This window comes from Lingula anatina, chromosome 4 (genome assembly GCF_051362555.1).
Source record: "Lingula anatina isolate TDL-2025a chromosome 4, LinAna3.0, whole genome shotgun sequence".
NCBI lineage: Eukaryota > Metazoa > Brachiopoda > Lingulata > Lingulida > Lingulidae > Lingula > Lingula anatina.
In genome coordinates, this window is record NC_141770.1 from 26043046 (window position 1) to 26062201 (window position 19156).

At 40.0% G+C, this 19156-nt stretch overlaps 1 protein-coding gene across 2 annotated transcripts in view; it reads left to right on the plus strand.

Annotated features, from left to right (window-relative positions):
- The first annotated feature begins 543 nt into the window (after window positions 1–543).
- The window catches only part of LOC106178898 (thyrotropin-releasing hormone receptor-like), a 49277-nt gene continuing 30664 nt past the window's right edge, over window positions 544–19156 (plus strand). For both annotated transcript variants that reach the window (XM_087011449.1, XM_087011448.1), the window contains exons 1-2: window positions 544–1354; window positions 10854–12539. In XM_087011449.1, coding sequence (XP_086867575.1) covers window positions 11571–12539 — 969 coding nt within the window. In that variant the 5' untranslated portion in view covers window positions 544–1354; window positions 10854–11570. The remainder of the gene's footprint in view (window positions 1355–10853; window positions 12540–19156) is intronic.

Here is a 19156-nt window from a genome sequence, read left to right on the forward strand (position 1 = left end):
TTTGAACCAAAGTTGTTTAATTTCAACCTATTTGAACGCAAATAAAACCATCCTCATTTTTTCTCTATCGATGGCAATCGACATCCGAGTTAATATCTTGTTCAATAATACTTACGATTGCGTGTACTTTCATCTACCCTTTCACTGCCAAGCTAGCGCTATTGTTACACCCGACCTTTGCCATTTGACTAAGATTTCGTAAAAACCTGTCTCCCGTAAGCCTTACAAACATACGCTCTTACTGAGGATAGCCTACCGACTATGTATGTGAAATTTTAAAGTAAACAATCAAGAAAAATCGCGCGTGAGAGATAAACTGCTGAAGATTTTATTCTGATAAAGAAGATAGTTTGACACCGTAGCTTCCCCGAGATTCTATCAGTATTAGAGGCAGAGGTCGAACAGGAAGTAGTGATGGTTTATTTAAAAAAAAGATAGAGTACGCCTACGCAAATCGTTTTGTTGATATGTGGTTAATTACCGCCTAGGTTTGTGTTTAAGGTTCGCCTCCGTGTGTAGATTTCCAACCGCGTACCTCTCAGAGTCAATGCAGAAATCGACTAGAGCAATTACAACGGCTTCCTCCACGAGAACAGAGACAGAAAACGGCCAAGCGCCACGATGGTATTTGATTTAGAAACATGATCAGCGAGCAGGACGGAATGAGGTTCCTAACTTATTGCCAATACTTCTCGCCAGGCATGTGTTTCACACTAATTACATCGCAGATGCTGAAAACATCGACGGTAATGTCTTTCTGTGGTTTTAATGCGCTCACACTGTGGTGTAGTGCTAAACACTGTATCTGTTTTGGAAGGATAACAGTAGCGTTATTTTCATTGACATTTTTACTCTACCAGTCCCTACCAGAAGCTGTGACTAAAAAGAAAGAGTGACGTGTCATTTCGAACGCGGATTCGTCGTTTAATAGCCCGCACCGAAACTAGAGGAACACCGCCTTAAAATTTAGCGACACATGACAAGCTCCCTCTTACGTGACAGTGACAGTATTTGACCAATGAGAATCAAGTTCCGGTTCGAAGACTGTCAAGCATACGAGGTGATCTCCACGATCACTCAATCACTGCGCACAGTTTGAGAAATGAGATCTTAAGCGACAAGACGTCACAGAACTCGTTCCGAGACAAGGGATTTACTGTCAAAGACAGCACACGAAGACAAACGGTTCTCGGAATCCGTGTATATCCTGACGGAGATACATTTGATTATTCTTCAGGGGAAAGTAGAGCAGACAGAGCAAGGTGCCCGTGCAGAGACAACTAATTAAGTGACCTGTTCTTCGCTTCAGTTGGGAATTGGCTTTAGTTAGGGACATGAGCCTAGCAGCATGACCGTGAGTAAAGTGATTTTCTACACTCATTTATCAAATTTGTTTTTTCTTTTGTTTTTCCGTCTTCGCATAAAGTAATCTTGTTACTTATTAATTCATATCAATTAAGGCCTTGTGTACATACTTAACTTTAAATCAGGTTTGGGGAATTTTGAGGATATAGCGTTGAGATGAAATTTATCGAAACCGATAGCACACTAAAGTTACACTTGAGACTGAGCAGTTATTAAAAAGGGAGTCATTTTATAAACAAAATTTTGATATCAAAAATGTACAACCGACCATCTGCAGACTGGACGGCATATTAATGTGTTAAACATGTTTGTTTCTTATCTCATGATTGTATAGGAATGTTTTTATGAATACTACACTAACGAAAACATTCTATCGCGTACAACATGTGTCGATCTTATTTAATACTTTCTTATCGTACGTGATGGAGAAATACATGTGCTCTCGCTTATCTTATTGAAACTGTAATTGGAAACTGGAATTCCAAGAAAGATGCAAACATTTAAATCATCCTCCGTTTGATTTCTCTTTCTGTGTCTTTCTGCGTTTGTCTGTCTGTCGCTCTGTGTTTTGTCTTAACCGCAAATGATACTCGGCTGGTTGACGGGAGAGGAGAACTTTTAAATATCGGTCAAGTTCATGCTGGTTTCGTTTCTTTTGATCATTATTTTGATATTATCATTTGCCTGGTATATTTTCTGCGACCCGTGATTTTGAATCAAATTTGTTCATGATTGAGAAATAAATATTCATATTTTACGCAATTAGATGTATGTATGCCTCATGTATAGAGGTAAGCGACCATCTATCTGTACTGTGTGCACATTGTATACATCTGTCTTAATTATTAATTTTTAATCATTAGTTGTCAACCCCCTCAGGTAATTTAGATTAACCTGTTTTTCTATACCTCTGATTTTCTTCCCGTGGTTACCTAAATTCTCAAGTGTCCAATTATTCGTTTTTCTCTCGGATAATATTTGATTGACATTTAATTCCATTATCCTTGGTCTGTGATGCAATTAGGTTTCTTTGTCTTGTGGGTGTTAAGTGGGTTAGATGCCCTTTCACTAAAACGCATTTTATCCATGGGATTTGGTGATTTACTTTGTACTTTCGTTCCGTAAGTGGGTTGCTTCATTTAACACACCGGCTTTGTGCTGTCGTGGCCTGCCCTCTTTAGGAAAATGAGTCTACCGTCGACTCTGCCTACCTCATCGATGTATAACCCTTCGGAATGGATTTTTTCTTTTGTATTTGCCAAAACTTGGATGAACATTGACTAACGTTACTCGAACAAATCTGTCCCCGTGCGTCGGTGTTAAGAAGAGTCTGCTGTATATAGATTCAAAGATTGTTCAGATACAAAAAATACTCGCGGATTTTATTAATTAACGTTGCTGTAGAATTAGCTAGGGTTGTAATGACCCCCCTCTCCCTCTCTCTCTCTCTCTCTCTCTCTCTCTGTCTCTGTGTGTTTGTGCGTGTGTGTGTGTGTGTGTGTGTGTGTGTGAGAGAGAGAGAGAGAGAGAGAGAGAGAGAGAGTTGTGTCTTTCATTAATCTTTATATGCGGAGGGTTAAAGTGTGCATGCGGCCTGTGTTTCTGTGGAAAAATAACGTGTAGAGAGCTGCTCTGTTGGGTGTCATATATTACTAGCGCTTACGGTATAGTCAAACATACATGTACTGTTACGTGATACATTTGCGGTTTTATTCGTACAGCCTTATCACGTTTCTTCTTAGTCTCAAATTCTTATTACGCTGGGGTAACTTTGTACCACTTTAATCCAAAAGAGTGTGCTTGTGAAAAACCTTAGCCGGGGACGCGTGGGCGCGAAAGTTTAAGACGCATGCCCGTTATCTTTAGGATTACTCACCAATTTACTGTAGAACACATTTGATAATTCTCAATTCCTTGATGCCTCGAAGAGAAGATAAAATTGACCATTTTATAACCTTGCAGTGTTTTGGAGTCATGTCAGTCATGTCTGAAAGACAGGGTTGTTTCCAAGGCGCCAAAATCATTATAAAATACAAAATGAGACACCAGAACCGAAAATTATAAAACAATTATTCCGCACGAATGTCAAGAAATGTCTTTGACAATTCAACTTCGAATTTCTAGAAATTGTCAATGACGCCAGGAAATTTGATATAAGTCTATGCGACTTCCACGCTTTTAACGCGCCACTCCCACGGGAGACACACGTACCTTCAATTCGTTTTGGGATTATTTAAAGGACTGACATTTCTCACGTCGTAATCTAACGCGGTAGGGTCACGCCATTTTGTTACGTTGTTTCACTCCGATTGCTGGATCATCTATCGTTAAATACCACTTGCACGCCCTCTGGTGGTTTCATATTCAGGAACTAATGGAGTTGGATGAAAGATGATATCAATAAATGAGGACTGCACATTCTGTACATAACGGCCAACGGCCAAAGTAGAAGTAATTTGATACTTTGAAGTCCATGTGGACAAACCACGTAGAAAAGAAGACCACAATTCTACAGTATAACACTTAACTGCAGTGCCATTATTATAATTTTTTCATATACAGGGAGTTGACAGTATGGGCTGAAGGGAAGTTTAAAGAAACGCCCTGCAGCCTTTGGCCAGTTGACCGCTTAACCATTCCACCTCTTGCTTAGAAAGCACAGGCACGGCTTATACAAGAACGTCACAGGTCTTTATTAGATTTTAAATATAGCTTAAAGTGTGTTTGAAGAGTAGTCTGAAGAGCAGTTTAAAGAGCCGCCCTTCAACCCTTAGCCATTTGACCGCTTGACCACCCCTCCCAGCCTGTTGCCCAGAAAGCATGGATACGTCTTATGCAAGAACGTTACAGGCCTTTGGCGAGGGTGGACGTTTGCATGCTTTTAATCCGTTTATGGCAACAAATCCAAAATTTGCAGGAATCGACTTAAAGATGAGTTTAAGACTCCATTCCCAAAGACACCATCGGTCGACGTTGGTTGACCCAACTCTGCGAGGGCACTGGCTAAGTGAAATCAGAATACTAAAGGCAGGTCTCCTCTTGTTCCCAACGCACTGGTATCACCATCAGCTTTTCTGTACTCTACCCAGTACCAGGAGACGGCTTATCATTCAGTTAAGCTGATTGCAGTCAGCGAGAGTCCCCGCAGAGTTTGGTCGATCCACGTAGACCCATGGTGTCTATGGGAATGGGACCCAAGATCGAGAATAACTTACTGGTTTGGCCGAAATGGTTTCGATTTGCCAAATTAAAAAAAATCGGATTACAATGAAGAAATTTAATTTTACAAGCTGCAGGCGTGCAGGCACTTGGCTGCTGCGCAGGTATAGCTGGACGGATTCGTCCATGCTTTTATGTGTTGTTCTGAGTCTAAGGAGTGACATGGGGTATAGAATATCAAGTCAGTTAACTTTTATTTTATCTCCAATGAGACAGCCCGTTTTGTTTAATTATAATAGTTTTGAGACTTGACGTATACGGTAGGGATAAATAAGTTTTTGGTGCTAAAAACAATCACCGTTATTGTAACGGCCGACTGAACATGTACATGTGGGTGAGTGACATATTTTACGACCGCGACAAAATACTTTTAGACATTTTTGATTATGTCATGTTTATAAAATGTATTCTAGGTTTTTGTTATTTTCCATGTGTAAATTAAGGCAAACTTGCCTGGGGCCATCTTAAGAACACACCATATAGTCGTTTCGCATTTTAAAAAAAATTTAAAAAGTAATTAAAAGTGATATACAGTGTATTGTAAAATAAGTCTTTATGTTCAGAACATCAGCTGATGATTGTCTGGTCCTTTGACTAATAAGGTGTTATAATTTTTTGCTCTCGCTTGTAGTCATAATCCTTAAAACCTTACGTTTATGGGCTGTCTGGCCGTTTTTATTGAGACATAAACCTGCATTTGGTTTGCGTAACAGGACTGAAAATTTCATGAAATCTACGTTCAGAAGCACGTAGTTAAGTGATTTTAACAGCCGATGAAACGAGTCAGTTGATTAAAACACAGTTGGCGAATCCTCCCCTCTGAAGAACCCAGTAATCCATAAGGACCTTCATTTGAGAACGATGATTACTATTACCGTCCCTAAGCTCAGAATTACCCTGAATTCGGTATAATCAAAAATAGTTTATCTCCTCCACCAGCTTACGTATTTGGAAATTAACACATGTTATAATTGGTGAATTTTAGGCAGCTTTCGTCTATGAGAGTACGTTTGGGGGCGATTGATAAGAAGTGCTGTCTAGAATATTTAACATTTTGGTAGATCATTCACTGGCATATCTGGGTAATAATATCTATTGCAAGCATTGACGTTGCGCCCAATTAAACGAATATTTTGGATAACTTCACAATAAATTCCGCTCGATAAAACAAGGTTATTTTGTCAATCGTTTGATTAAAAAGATAAAAGCCCTGCGTGAATATTGCTATTTAACTCCACGATTAATTTTTACTGCTGTCACTTTTTTGTAGCTGTCAGTAGCGCCCCCTTCAGTTGGAACACGAGCTATGGTACCGCACTCGTCCTGGTCTCAGACAAAAGGACGACATTGAGACAAGGGATCAGTGTCGTCAAATAACTCCTTAATCAACCTAAACATTTTGATTTAAATTAAGTTTACTTTGAACCCAGATAAATCACCCGTAGTCTAACCCAATAAGCCACAATGCGTGTCATATGGCAATTAATAAGAAAGAAACATTTACTTGATTCACTTTGATTTTTTTTTTGCGTGAATTCTCCCCCAGGTCTCTATCGATACCTTGTAATTCCACGAGATTTCCAGGCAGTTTTCAAGACATCCCTGTACCAGTTGCATGCACCTGAAAGTTGTATTAATTTCCAAATCGCTTTATACGTTAAAAGGTTAAGCCACATGAAACCTTGACCCCTATTAAGAGAGTCAACTCCATTGCTTTTAACCGGAATATTGTATTCAACGCTTGTAAATGTCACGTCATTATTGCCGGAATTATTGTTGGTGTTTGTGGATTAAAAAACCAATCAACTTGGCACCGCGTGGGTACGTACCATCGATCCCGACTCCTAAGTCTATGGGAATTAAACGAACACGCTTCTCTGACTGGTAATTACGATCTGCCTAATATTAACAATAATGCCAATCCGTAGACTCTCGTAGGAATGAAGCAATTTGGTTGTCGGATGGTATTTTAGTTATAACACTTTCGATTCGTTTTGCAATATACAAGTAGGGACGAGTGGCCGATGAGGCTGCAATAATAAACCACTATCAGTCGTTGAACATGGATTATCTGCACTGATATGTGATTTACGATCATGACATTTTTTATGAAGAAGTTTTGTTGGGTGGATAACGGTTGGCTTCTAGGTCATATTAAATTTGAGTTTTGATTACAGTCATTTTTAAACGCGCGTTAGCTTATATTGGATGGAGAAAGACTGTTTAATAGCGGGTACAAAAGCGCAGCGTTGGTGCGAAATATTTCATTAAAATGGATTTTGATGGCGGTCTTATAGCTTTTGCTAAACGCTTTATATAAATCATTGCAAACAAAATGGGAAATCGCTTTACCCAGATTAATTATATTAATTGTACCCGCTGTTATATAAGCCGCGGACATGACCTTCATTTTCTGTACGCCTCGTGTTAGCTACAATGGATTGAACAGGCCTGATATGTGCTAGTCAGAAATGGTATTTTATCACACATCCAGCTTTATTTTGATAAAAAAAAAAAAAAAAAAAAACTGTTGGCAACTAGCGTACATGTGATTATTTTAAAATTATTTTATAATTATTTTATAATTAAAATTGAAAGAAAGACAGGTCATTTTAAAAAAATATTTTCTTAAGTTTTATTTTTGGCGCGGTGCATCTTTAATGAAAGAAAAAACATTGACCTCATGGGTTCCATGGGGCATTATTTCCCAATTCGTTAGAAAGTGTTTCGTATCAGAAAAAAAAGTAGTCGAATTATTTTTATTGATTCGGTGAGTGCCGTATTTCTGAATTAGCACGAAGTATTGGCTTGCTCGTAAATGATGCTGATGATGCATTACCCAATTAATCTTTTAATAACGCGGTGCAACGACCTTATTACTACTAGAAGTCCTAGAAGTCCGTTTATAGATTTGTTTAATATGTTGCTGTTCGTCTGTTAGAATCATTGATGACTTTCTAGTCGCTCAGGGGTTCTGGAGCTGGTTGGTCAAACCACTTCAGTCTCGCAAGGATCTCCGGCAGTGTGGGCAAAAAATAGCCGCTGCTTTCGTTACATATCAAATAGCGTCTGATTTCGTTATTTTCGCTTGCCTGCCTGCGCTGTGCTGCTGCTGTTGTCCTGTAAGTTTATTTCCGCAGCTTTATGCTTCCTTGTGTATATATTTTTGCCACTTCTATCTGTCTATTGCAACTCGCTTATGAAAGCCTCCATGGAGGCCCTTATAACGTGCCTTCACCAGGTATTGAAATAATTATCACTTTATGTTATTATTTGATATTACTATTAATTAAAAAATCCATTTTGGGCAAATTAATCAAGATCCTAAAGTTATTGTATTGTAACAACTTGTTGTTCTGAAAAAAATATACATGTAAAAAAAGTCAAATAATGCTTTAGAATTTAGTTTCTTTACAATTGACTCAAGTGTGGTCGATCTGAACATTTGATATCAAGTTATGCAGTAATAATGGGTTAAAGTAATGACTTTTAGATGCAAGGGAATGTGAACTAGTTTATACATGTATGCAAATGTGTATGTGTATGTGTGTGTGTGTGTGAATGTGGATGTGTGTGTATATGTGTGTGTGTATGTGTGCATGTGTGTGCATGTGTGTGTGTGTGTGCATGTGTATGTGTGTGCATGTATGTGTGTGCATGTGTATGTGTGTGTATGTGTATGCGTGTGCATGTGTGTGCATGTGTATGTGTGTGCATGTGTGTGTGTGCCTATGAATGGGTGTGCATGTGTATGTGTATGTGTGTGTGCATGTGTATGTGTGTGCATGTATGTGTATGCGTGTGCATGTGTGTGCATGTGTATGTGTGTGCATGTGTGTGTGCCTATGAATGGGTGTGCATGTGTATGTGTGTGCATGTGTATGTGCATATGAATGCGTGTGCATGTGTATGCGTGTGCATGTGTATGTGTGTGCATGTGTATGTGTGTGCATGTGTGTGTGCATATGAATGCGTGTGCATGTGTATGTGTGTGCATGTGTATGCGTGTGCATGTGTATGTGTGTACATGTGTGTGTGCATGTGTGTGTGCCTATGAATGGGTGTGCATGTGTATGTGTGTGCATGTGTATGTGTGTACATGTGTGTGTGTGCATGTGTGCGTGCATGTGTATGTGTGTGCATGTGTGTGAAGATATAGAGCAGTGAAATATACGTTACACATTAAATCCCGGATGGTACAGACACAAGCCCCCAAATGCACGCGCACAAAGCGAAGTCAATGGCCTTGTTCTGTAATGATGCATGCAGCTCTTTAGTTTCAAGCAGCTGACTTCAAGACCACCTATCCGTTCCCATGATACCATGCTGCAGTCCCTCCTCTAACCAGATGTGCGCTTTTCGCTTGGTCTAATGACCAATACACGCACGAATGTACATAGCTTAGGGGTGCAGCAAGTGTGGCTTAAGGTTATTGTAAACTTTTATAATCACCCAGATACCGAAAACGAAGGTTTTCCTGCATTTGATCATTCAATAATGCATCTATCTTCGTGCTGATTTTAAACATAAACAAAAAATTCGAAAATATAAAATACCGTCATTTATATTTCTCGTTTTTAATGTATAAGCATAGGCAACTCAAAGCTTTAATCGTCAATTTAACACCTTTCTATTTTGAGGTGAGATAGCATATGGTATGGGGCGTGCTTTCATTCATGAACAAGATTTTATCACGAAAAACTGGCAGAGTTAACGATGAGTGTATGGGCCACAATCCCATATCGTCATTTTGGTTTAAATGTCTTTGCTATGGAGTTTGTTGGGAAGTTTATTTTTCTTTATCAACGATAAAATCTAAATTAAGACTTTAAAGAAAAATCGTTGGCAGGGTTTTAGAGTACTAAATGGTGATAGTAAATCGGCGTTGAAACGGCGATCGTGGGTGCTCAGAGAAAGAGAAAATTGAGAAACTGTTTTTTCAGTTTTCACAGCGAAATCGCAATTATGACGTCACCCGTAGATGATATATGTAATTAGGTATATATATATGTATATAGATAGATAGTATTTACGATTATAACGGGGGCTAAAAATCCAGCATCGTGGGTCTAATGGACGCCTTAATTTCTATGTACAAAAGAGGTTATGATATCATATGCAACAAATTTAAATAAAGCCAGTATAATAATAACAACAAACAAATGATCAATTAAAACAACAACACTTACTGCATTTTTGATCATTTATTATCATAAGATTCAGTTAAGTTTCAATCTCTTCTGTCCTTCCTGGGTAATAATTTATTCTGAAGTTTTATTAACCTCTTGTGCTATTGTGAGTTTTGAACTATCTTATCTACTATTACTACTACTACAACAAAGAAGGAGCGGGGTACAACGCTGATGAAAACAAAACCTCCTTCGTTGGTGGACGTATTTTTGTCAGTAGTTTAAGACTTGCATCCCATTTCCACAGATTAGATCGACCTACTTTAGATCGACCTAACTCCCTGGGGGTTAACGCTAAATAGCTGTCAGCCGGGCGGACACGAAAGTTAATTACCTCCTTACAGCTTGTAGTAGGCGGGACGGACATTTAAGTCGGATTATCTGAAAGTAATCTAGTGAGACTCCCCGCGGGGATAGATCGATCTAAAATCTATGGGAATAGAGCCTTGGTTCCCATGCCTAGATCGATTTAACAGGATCGATCCATCTCCAAGGGGTTTCTCGCTAAAATGCTTTCAGCTTAAGCGGCTTAGATGTCTGGCACGCCTACTGAAGCTGCTAAACGATAATCAATTACTCCCTAGCAGGTTCAGTAGGCGTGGCAGGCAACTAAGCCGCTTAAGTTGACAGCGATTTAGCGAGAATCCCCTTTTGAGATAGATCGATCCAACATTAGTACGATAGGGGCTGGGAATGGTCCCTAAAATTATGCCCAGTGGCTAAAGGCGTAACTCTGGGCTAACTGGATCGACTTTCCGTACATGTACTTGCTTAATTGTTTTAGCGGTGCAGTTTATTCCGTCTGACATAATGCTTTACATATGTAATTTTCCATACATTGTTTGTGGAGCACATTTATGCTTGTAGTTACCGTCGGCCGAACGTGGGAATACCCTTTCAGCGTATACACAGCTAGTCTCTGTTTTTGTCTTATTTGTTTTCCTTTGCGATTAAAATAATAGTTAATGCCGCCCTGTGTTGTTTGTTTTAAGTTCAGTTGGATGTGGTTTTATGTTTCAGAGATCCACGTGAAGCAAACTCTTTTGCAAAATAAACGATGTTCGGTTTATGCCATTTCAGCGCCAGGTATTCCAGTGAAGAGGCATGAAAGCTATCAAACCGCCTGGTCACAGGTCTACAAGTTAAACGGGGCATCAAAGAAAATCTAGAAAGACAGCGGATGCGTGTTCGAAAAGATCACATCCTGTTGAAACAAGCGACCGGATGCTTTCCTGAGATGAGTTCTAAAAAACACAGCGATTATCGCATGACTTCTGGGCACGTCGTGATGGCGCGGTACTCTTCTTAGAATCACGCCGAGATCGTGCGGACTGCGAATGTCAACTACAGCTTATTAGTGATGTCAAATTGCTGGTGGCATCTTTGGTCCGCGCGGGCCTGCTAACACGTTTGGATTAGTTCCTCCGGGGACTCATTGGCGTTAAGATTAACGACTTAAGACGGCAGGCTTAATGGGAGAGGTTTAATCGATTCGGTTGCTGATACTGTTTCCAATGCGTGACGTGAATACATAACATTATTGTTCTTTGTCGACAACGGCGTGTTCGCGCCAGGGGTTTTGGGTGGTGACTAAGGCCCTTCTACCCTACAACAACAGTGATTGTGTTCTGTTGATTGATTAATGTTTTCTTTACAATGATCCCTTGGTTATTAGTGTATGCGCTGCCAAGATAAAGGGCAAGCGCTCGTTATCTCACACGGGACGTTAAAAACCTATTGGAAGTCGACGTATTTACGTGCTGTGCCCCTACTCTGTATCATTGCGACTGAGGAGACATGAGTGGCAAGGGCTTCGCACCGATGAATTTGTCAGTGTTAGCGCTGGAGACTCGCGGCGGAAACACTTCGGAAGCCTTTGCCGAGAGACTGACAGCGCTTTCCAATCAGAGTGTTCGGCCGTTGCTGTTTGACGCCAGAGAACTCGGTTGCGAGATGTCAACGCTTTATTACAACTGGGAAAAGGAGTTTGAGGCTTGTGTCGACAACGACACAGGGATGGGCGGCAACTCCACGATGTTGAGGACCCCCACCCCCTGGCCTCTTAACACCGTGATTTTGGGGGTCATTTTCGGCGTGATTTTTCTCCTGGTTGGACTGGTGGGGAACGTCATGGTGGTTTTAGTTGTAACCAAAACGCGCACCATGCACTCGCCTACAAACTGCTACTTGGTCAGTCTGGCAGTGGCAGATATCACAGTTTTACTTTCAGCAACGTTGCCTAACATTGTCAGCCTTTTCCTCTACATAGAAGACTTTCCGTACGGCGTGGTCGGGTGTGCCTTTTTAACTTTCTTAACTTACCTTGGCGTTAACGCCTCAGCGTTGTCCATCACGGCGTTCACGATAGAACGCTACGTCGCAATCTGTCACCCAATGAAGGCTCAAACTCTGTGCACTGTGGCTCGGGCCAAGCGGATCATACTTATCCTGTGGGCCTTTAGTATAACGTACTGCGCCCCATGGCTGGGTCTGACCAAACTAAATACAGCGAAGTATGTCGGGGGGATAGAATTAGACGACTGCAGCCTTCGACTGGATCGTAAAACATATGGGATCTACTACACGGCTGATTTCATCGTGTTTTATGCAGTCCCCTTGTTGCTCACAGCGGTCCTTTACGTTCTCATAGCTCGGATGTTGTTCCTCAGTCGAGGGCTGTCGGCACCCAAACCTACCGTGGTGAGAAAGTCGTCCCGAAATGGAGAGCACTGTTTCAAAAACAAGGCCGCTACTTCACGAGTACAGGTAGGTGATAAACACTGCTAGTATCCATTAAATATTATTATTATCATTATTATTATTGTTTCACATACCGTATCTGCATCTCTTTTCAGTTTGCTATTTTTTCTTTAAATTCATCATTAATGACATGAAAAGAAAAGCTGCAAAAACTATTCTCCTGCGTCGTGGGTTTAGGAATCATAATCTCATTTCCTTACCGAACGCGGTTCCAAATTACAAATCATATCATCACTCATGTAATTAACTTACTTGTCATAATCGCCGATATTTTATTATCACGTTAAACGACGAATGCGGAGATGATGTGTTATTTGTTTTAACGTTTAGAACATTATTTCAACAATCAATATTTTTTCACATTTTGTCCCAGTTGGTACACCGGTATCAAATGGGACAAAATGGTGTCCCCTAAAATCTCTATAATTTTGTTATGATATATATTCTTACCATAACTACACGCTTGACAAAAATCAGACCAATGATGCATGAAACGTCTATGATATTTTAATTAAACCAAAAATACGTGCGTGTATTTGAGTTAAAGAAAATTTGCAGACCGCAAAAATGATCAATTAGCCGACGACAAAATTTGAAAATATTTTTCCATTGACTCTCTATTTATCTGTTGCATGCTTCTGATATTGCCCAAATTGGATTTGGTAAAAACTATTCTAGGGATAACTTAGCTGGAAACAGTTGGCGCTAGCAGGTAAATCTAACGACGTCCATTTAACCACTTTGGCAAAAGTGACCATTTCTGAAGATGTATTGTCCAATCTTGCTGAAAACAATGGACATAACTGTAATTTAGCGGCATGTTTTTCGTTCCCTGATATTAGCGAAAGCTGTGGTTTGATTAGCCAAAAATGCAACAAATCCAACAAAAACTCTAGGTGGAGTCGTAAATTAGATAACCTTGAGTTCGTTATTATCTTCAATGCGCTGTTTAGATAAATCCAGCGCGCAATAACGTTTCGTTTTATGGCTGTGACTTTCCGATCTCCCAGATCCCGCTGCGGCCGTATTTCACGTAAATCTTGTTACACATACAACGAGATCGATGAGCACTGGGGAATAGTACTCACGTTTAGTTTCACAGACGTGTGACGTACGTCCACCCTTGGTGTGTGGAAAGCTTTCGTTGTCTCTCTCTCTCTCTTTCTCTCTCGAAAACACACATGCACAAAACTTTCACTTTCTTCCTAACCCCATCTCTCTCTCTCTCTCTCTCTCTCTCTCTCTCCCACACACCATACCCGCGGGCGCGCGTGCATACACTTTAATCGATAGGGATGACTTCGCTGCCTTGGTAGCTTTGTTGTACATGTAGCAAATATGCGACCACATAATTTCCTCTGATAAACAATATATCCATCTACTAATACACAATGAAAACAAATAATAAAACAAACAAAAAAAAACTTAACTTTCTCCACATTGAGAAGAGGTATTGGCGTCAAACTGGGACAGAATCCGTAAATGATATCCTGCTTTTGTGAAACCAATAATATCAGAGGAATCGTTCCTGTGTTCTTGGTTTCAGGAACTGCTTGTGGTAAATTACATTTGTGTTCGCTCTGCGACGGATCCCTCATATCCTTTTTGTGGCTTCCTGTACAGCTTTTCGCGTTTTCCACGGAGGGAGATTTTTACTAAGGTTACACTGGTAAGCCGTTACCGAGGACCGAGTTCAACTGCAAATACATAACACCATTTGCTTTTTTTTTATCATTGCGAAACAAAGTTGTGATGCTAATTAAAACCACTCAAACCGGTATAAATGCAAAACTGTTGTATATTGACATCGTTTCTAGGATAATTTTAATAGTGAATAAAACGAGAACTGATACATGTAAAAGTATTGTTCTCTCCCCAGTATATATATAAATGGAATCCTTTCAAACACACGTTGCTGTAACGTGATTCAAAAGTACTCACAGGGGTGAATAAATACATAAGTTAAAGTTTGATATTATTTGAAATAAGAAATGTAGCGGAAATATGTGTAGTCTCAAGAAATTTCAACAAATAATCATACTATTACGTGCTATAACGACCTTAATCCGAAACAGTTTCGCAGACATTACCTGCAATCTAGAGGCAAGGAAAGGTTGATATGGCGAAAGACCCTCAAGATAAGCATTCAGCAAGTCAAATAACCGTTAATAAGATAAGTGACCGACTTGATTTCATGAATACTTTAAAAGATAGTATGTAATTGATTGATTTTATTGGAGATGACACACTTAGGGAATAGGGGTGTAATTTACTTGTATATGTTCCCCTTTAAATTCGTATATCTTTATACGTATATTTCTGTAAGTGGAAAGATTGTATTTGCTGATATGGAACGAAGAAGTTGCAAACCTTAGAGGACACATCCATTCCCTATTCCCATAGGGCTCCACTGTTCATTTTTCAAATAGAGATCGTTCTAATGGAAGTCGCTTAATTGCTGAATGCTTATCTTTGAGGGTTTTAAACTTAAAACGAAGGTGCCGGCGCTGTATGACGTCATACGAGACTAGAAAACGTGCGAGATTCTGCGGGAGGTGGCTAACCTCTTAGCAGTAAGGGTGAAAATATCTGCCCTTGGAGTGTCATCTCAGTAAAAGGATCAAGCAGAATATGGTGAATATATATCTACGTTCTTGGGAGCAAACAACCCGAAAAATAGCCGTGGGTGAATTCTGCCAGCTTCTACTCTTTGCCGCGCCGCATACTCTAGTCTGCTATTATTTCTGAAACCACTCTCCTGACCTCCTCTGTGTTTGTGTTTTCGAAAATTTCACAAAGCTGCTAGTCGTAAACATTTGCATTTTGACTTGCACATGTGCCAAGGTAGACGAGGGCAATTTATCAAACTGCAGTGTCATAAAGAATAACCCGTATGTGTGTTTTGTCTAACTTGCATACAGCGTAGAAAATTGAGGCGTCCCTTGACAGTTATGCCACTTTAAAAGATAAAACAATCATTACGATTCTCATCTAAGCAATATCTATTTAGAAAAATGGAATCGCGTTACCCGTGATATGCTGCGTTGAAAGTAATTAAAGCACACAAGTAAGGCAATTGATAAGAATGAGCAAATGTGATTCTTTTTTCGTATAATGATTAAGCAATTCAAATAAATGAAAGATGAAGTATAGAGAGTCGATTAGTCTTTAACGCTAGCTTGGCCACTGCCTCTACCTTCAACAATTCTGGAAGTATCAAATGAAAGCAATTAAATCACAATATTTTGTTATTAATGGTAGCAGCTGTCTAATTAGGCCCCCAGGTGTCACGAAATGAACTGACAATTATACACACAATACATAGCACAGATTAGATAGAATGTTCTTTCAGTTTATACGAGTTATTTCGTAATGGTGTTGACGTTATAAATACAAGTTTCAGCAAATCCAGTCCTGTGTATCAGTACATTATATATTATATGGATTAAGCACTTTTTTCTGTGCACCTGCATTGGACACAAAACTTCAGAACTTTTCCTTGGGGAGGGGGGGGGAGTCACAAAAATAAAGTAGCTCCGCCCCGGCCTGATCCGGCCCCGTTCGCCAATTATTAAATGCAAGACAAGGTTAATTTATCTGTAAGCTTTGGGGTGCAGGGATTAAAAATTTGCTTGGTTTGAGTTGGTTTCAAGATGGTTTGAATTGTTATACTGTTTTTGAAGAAGAGGAAAGGGTGGCACATGGCCCACTGGGACCCAGAATTGCCGTGGAACTTTGTCAATTCGAAGACTCAGCGAGCAGAACCTTGAGGATGCGTTCAATTGAGCGCGATAGCGATCGGGCTGAGATTATCCCTTTAAGCCCTTTCTTAAAAATGGCTCGGTGGCGAAACCTGGACGATGCAGACGATGACCCAGCACCATTATCTGTTCCCTGATAACGGTATAGCCTTTCAGGACAGCGCGGACTCCCTGATAATTATAGTTCTATCTAATGACCAGGGGAAACTTTATTGAATAATGCACTTTGTAATCTCTTAGCTTCGTAAATGTTGGTGCCTATTCACATACAGTGGCTCTGCAGTTTGAATATGTTGCAAGATCACAAGCTGCTATCAGATGTATGGATATCCTAATATTGAAATACTTCTTTTGATTTATTTTCAAAAGGATTAGGCATTTTGCAGTTTGTGGACCAACAAAATTGACCCTTCCTCTCAAGGGTATTCTGTGGAACATAAGGCGTTACTTTTGGCATTTGGCAAAACTACTGTAGGTATATCAGAACCGTATTTCCTCTTTTTTTAGCAAGGCCCTAAAGTCACCATTTTGGTTTTGCAACTGGGGGGGGGGGGGGGGGGGGGGTTGGTATCAATATCACATCTAATCAAATTCAACATATTTTTACATTTGAAGACCTGTATAGTTGTAGAAGATGTAAGCAGAAATGACCAGTGATCAAAGAGCATTTTACAGATAATCTTTCCTGTTAGACATCCCCCGATTGGCACGCTATGAGAACCTCGCCAAAAGGAATACAGCGTTGCGCCAAGTTTGCGGAAACTTAAACCTGGAATAGAGGGCAAATCGGTTTTCTGCAAGGAAATTACGCTGCCTCGTGGTTTGAAAGCTGTCTTCTTGTAATTACTTCTTTGATAAAAGTCCCTGGTTTCAAACTAGCCGGAAACCAATCCACAAGAAGTGATGTATTGTTGCTGCATCTTGCATCACTCAGCTGTTTTTTAGCCATTAACACTTACTACATTTCATCAAAGGTGATTGCGTGATCATGCTATGCACCACGCACGAGAGAATATCCCTTTAACATTTAGCTTTTTGTGATATTTATTCGCTTTACGATGAATTTCAAACTACCTTGTTTCGGTCAACATTTAGCCTTGTGTGAACGTTTCCAATTAAGCTTTTGGTGCTCCAATCCACTAACATATCGCTTTTCAATGCGGAACTTTCAAAGCACTGAGGCTTAGGGCAAAACTACACCTTGCTGACTGTAATCAGCCTTGTGATCTAAGAAAATTTCTCAGCCTAATAATTTTGTTGAAAGCTTGCGTCTCGTATGAAAATTTCGCTTTAATCTGCATTTCAATCATTGTGCCCAACTATCAGCCAGGCACAACATACAATGTGCATGCGCGAATGAAAAATTCGCCAGAAGGCATAAAGAATATAGGAATATTATCGGGATATATGTGAATCGTTTATATACATCAGTATCGTACACTTTTGAACTGTAATATTTTCGTTATGATTCTGATCGTGGTGGTATCTCACAACGCCTATAGCGACCCGCCAAGTTTTGTCACAGACGATTTTGGAGCTCTGGTACAATGTACAGCAACCTACTTGGCAATCTCCCAGACCCTTAAAGTTATCTCTGCTGTATGTGAAATCGAAAATACATTTTTCATCTGGTTTATTGATATCTTTACTTGCTGCCTACCTTTGAGAGGAAATGATGTAAAACGGAAACGCAGCAACCAGTTGCTTTAGTCTGGCAGACGATGCCAAGGACAAGCAATGAGTTCGTTAGAGCCACACAGGTCAAAATTTTTCACAAATAGTCCGAAGTTTTAGACCTTATTTGAGACTTCTGTTATCAGAATGCCGACTTTGTAAAGTTGACTTTACGACATCAGTAGATATTTTATATAAGCCGCATAAACGAAAGATCGACCCACATGTTAAGACTAAGTAACTACTTTAATTAAGCGTACATTAGGCCCAGCGCACGCAACGTGACGCAGGCTGAGTTGCTGATTCGAGTTTTGTGCCATTAGTATTTTGTGATTCAACACCCATTGCAAGAGCATACTGAAGGGTTATCAATGGCGGGAACACCGGTCTCGCGGGATTGAAATTAGAGCCAGAAGTAGACAATTGCAATGTGCGTGATCGAGACTAAAGCAATGGTCGCTTCTTGGCGGATAAAGCATTTTCTAAAATGGGTGGGGTGAAGGATGAAAAAGATAACACGGGATGCAAGAATAGTTTTACTGTAATATATGACGCACAGTGCTTCACATGATATACACTTTTGGGAGAGGTAATACTTATAGCAGTTAATGGAGCTTCATGGAGGGTTCTGGGGCGTGTGGTCCACTCTGTTCCTTAGACCCGCCACTGCAATTTAATTACCTTGATTAAAAGCGGTAAAGTTCATGGAGGGTACTTAAGCAGACGATTACTTCAGTCGCTGGTGCTGAGTACCACACCGGTTACTCATGTTCACAGTTGGCAGCACGTGCTCATATATCTCTGGCAACTTGGCAGAGACGCTTCCAATGCATGCATGACACAAGCGTAGCGAACACTACGGTAATCACACAAGAATAAATAATTAGTTTTCGTCCACGAGGAATCCTGTGGGGAGTTCTTCAGTTGATTCGCTAATAACGGTCTCTGTCTTAGATGGCAGATAAATCATTTTGTTCATCCAGACCCGGGTAATTACTGGGATAAAAAGTGATTTTGATAATCATTTTATACAAATATCCGCTGGTGGATTGTCATAGAAGAATTGATGACTTATTTTATAAGTAGATGATTTCGTATTTTGACGTGGAACACTGTGCCCAAGGTCATGCATCAGATTATAATTTTGCACCATGTAAATTATGCCAGTTAAACGTAACATGTATTGAA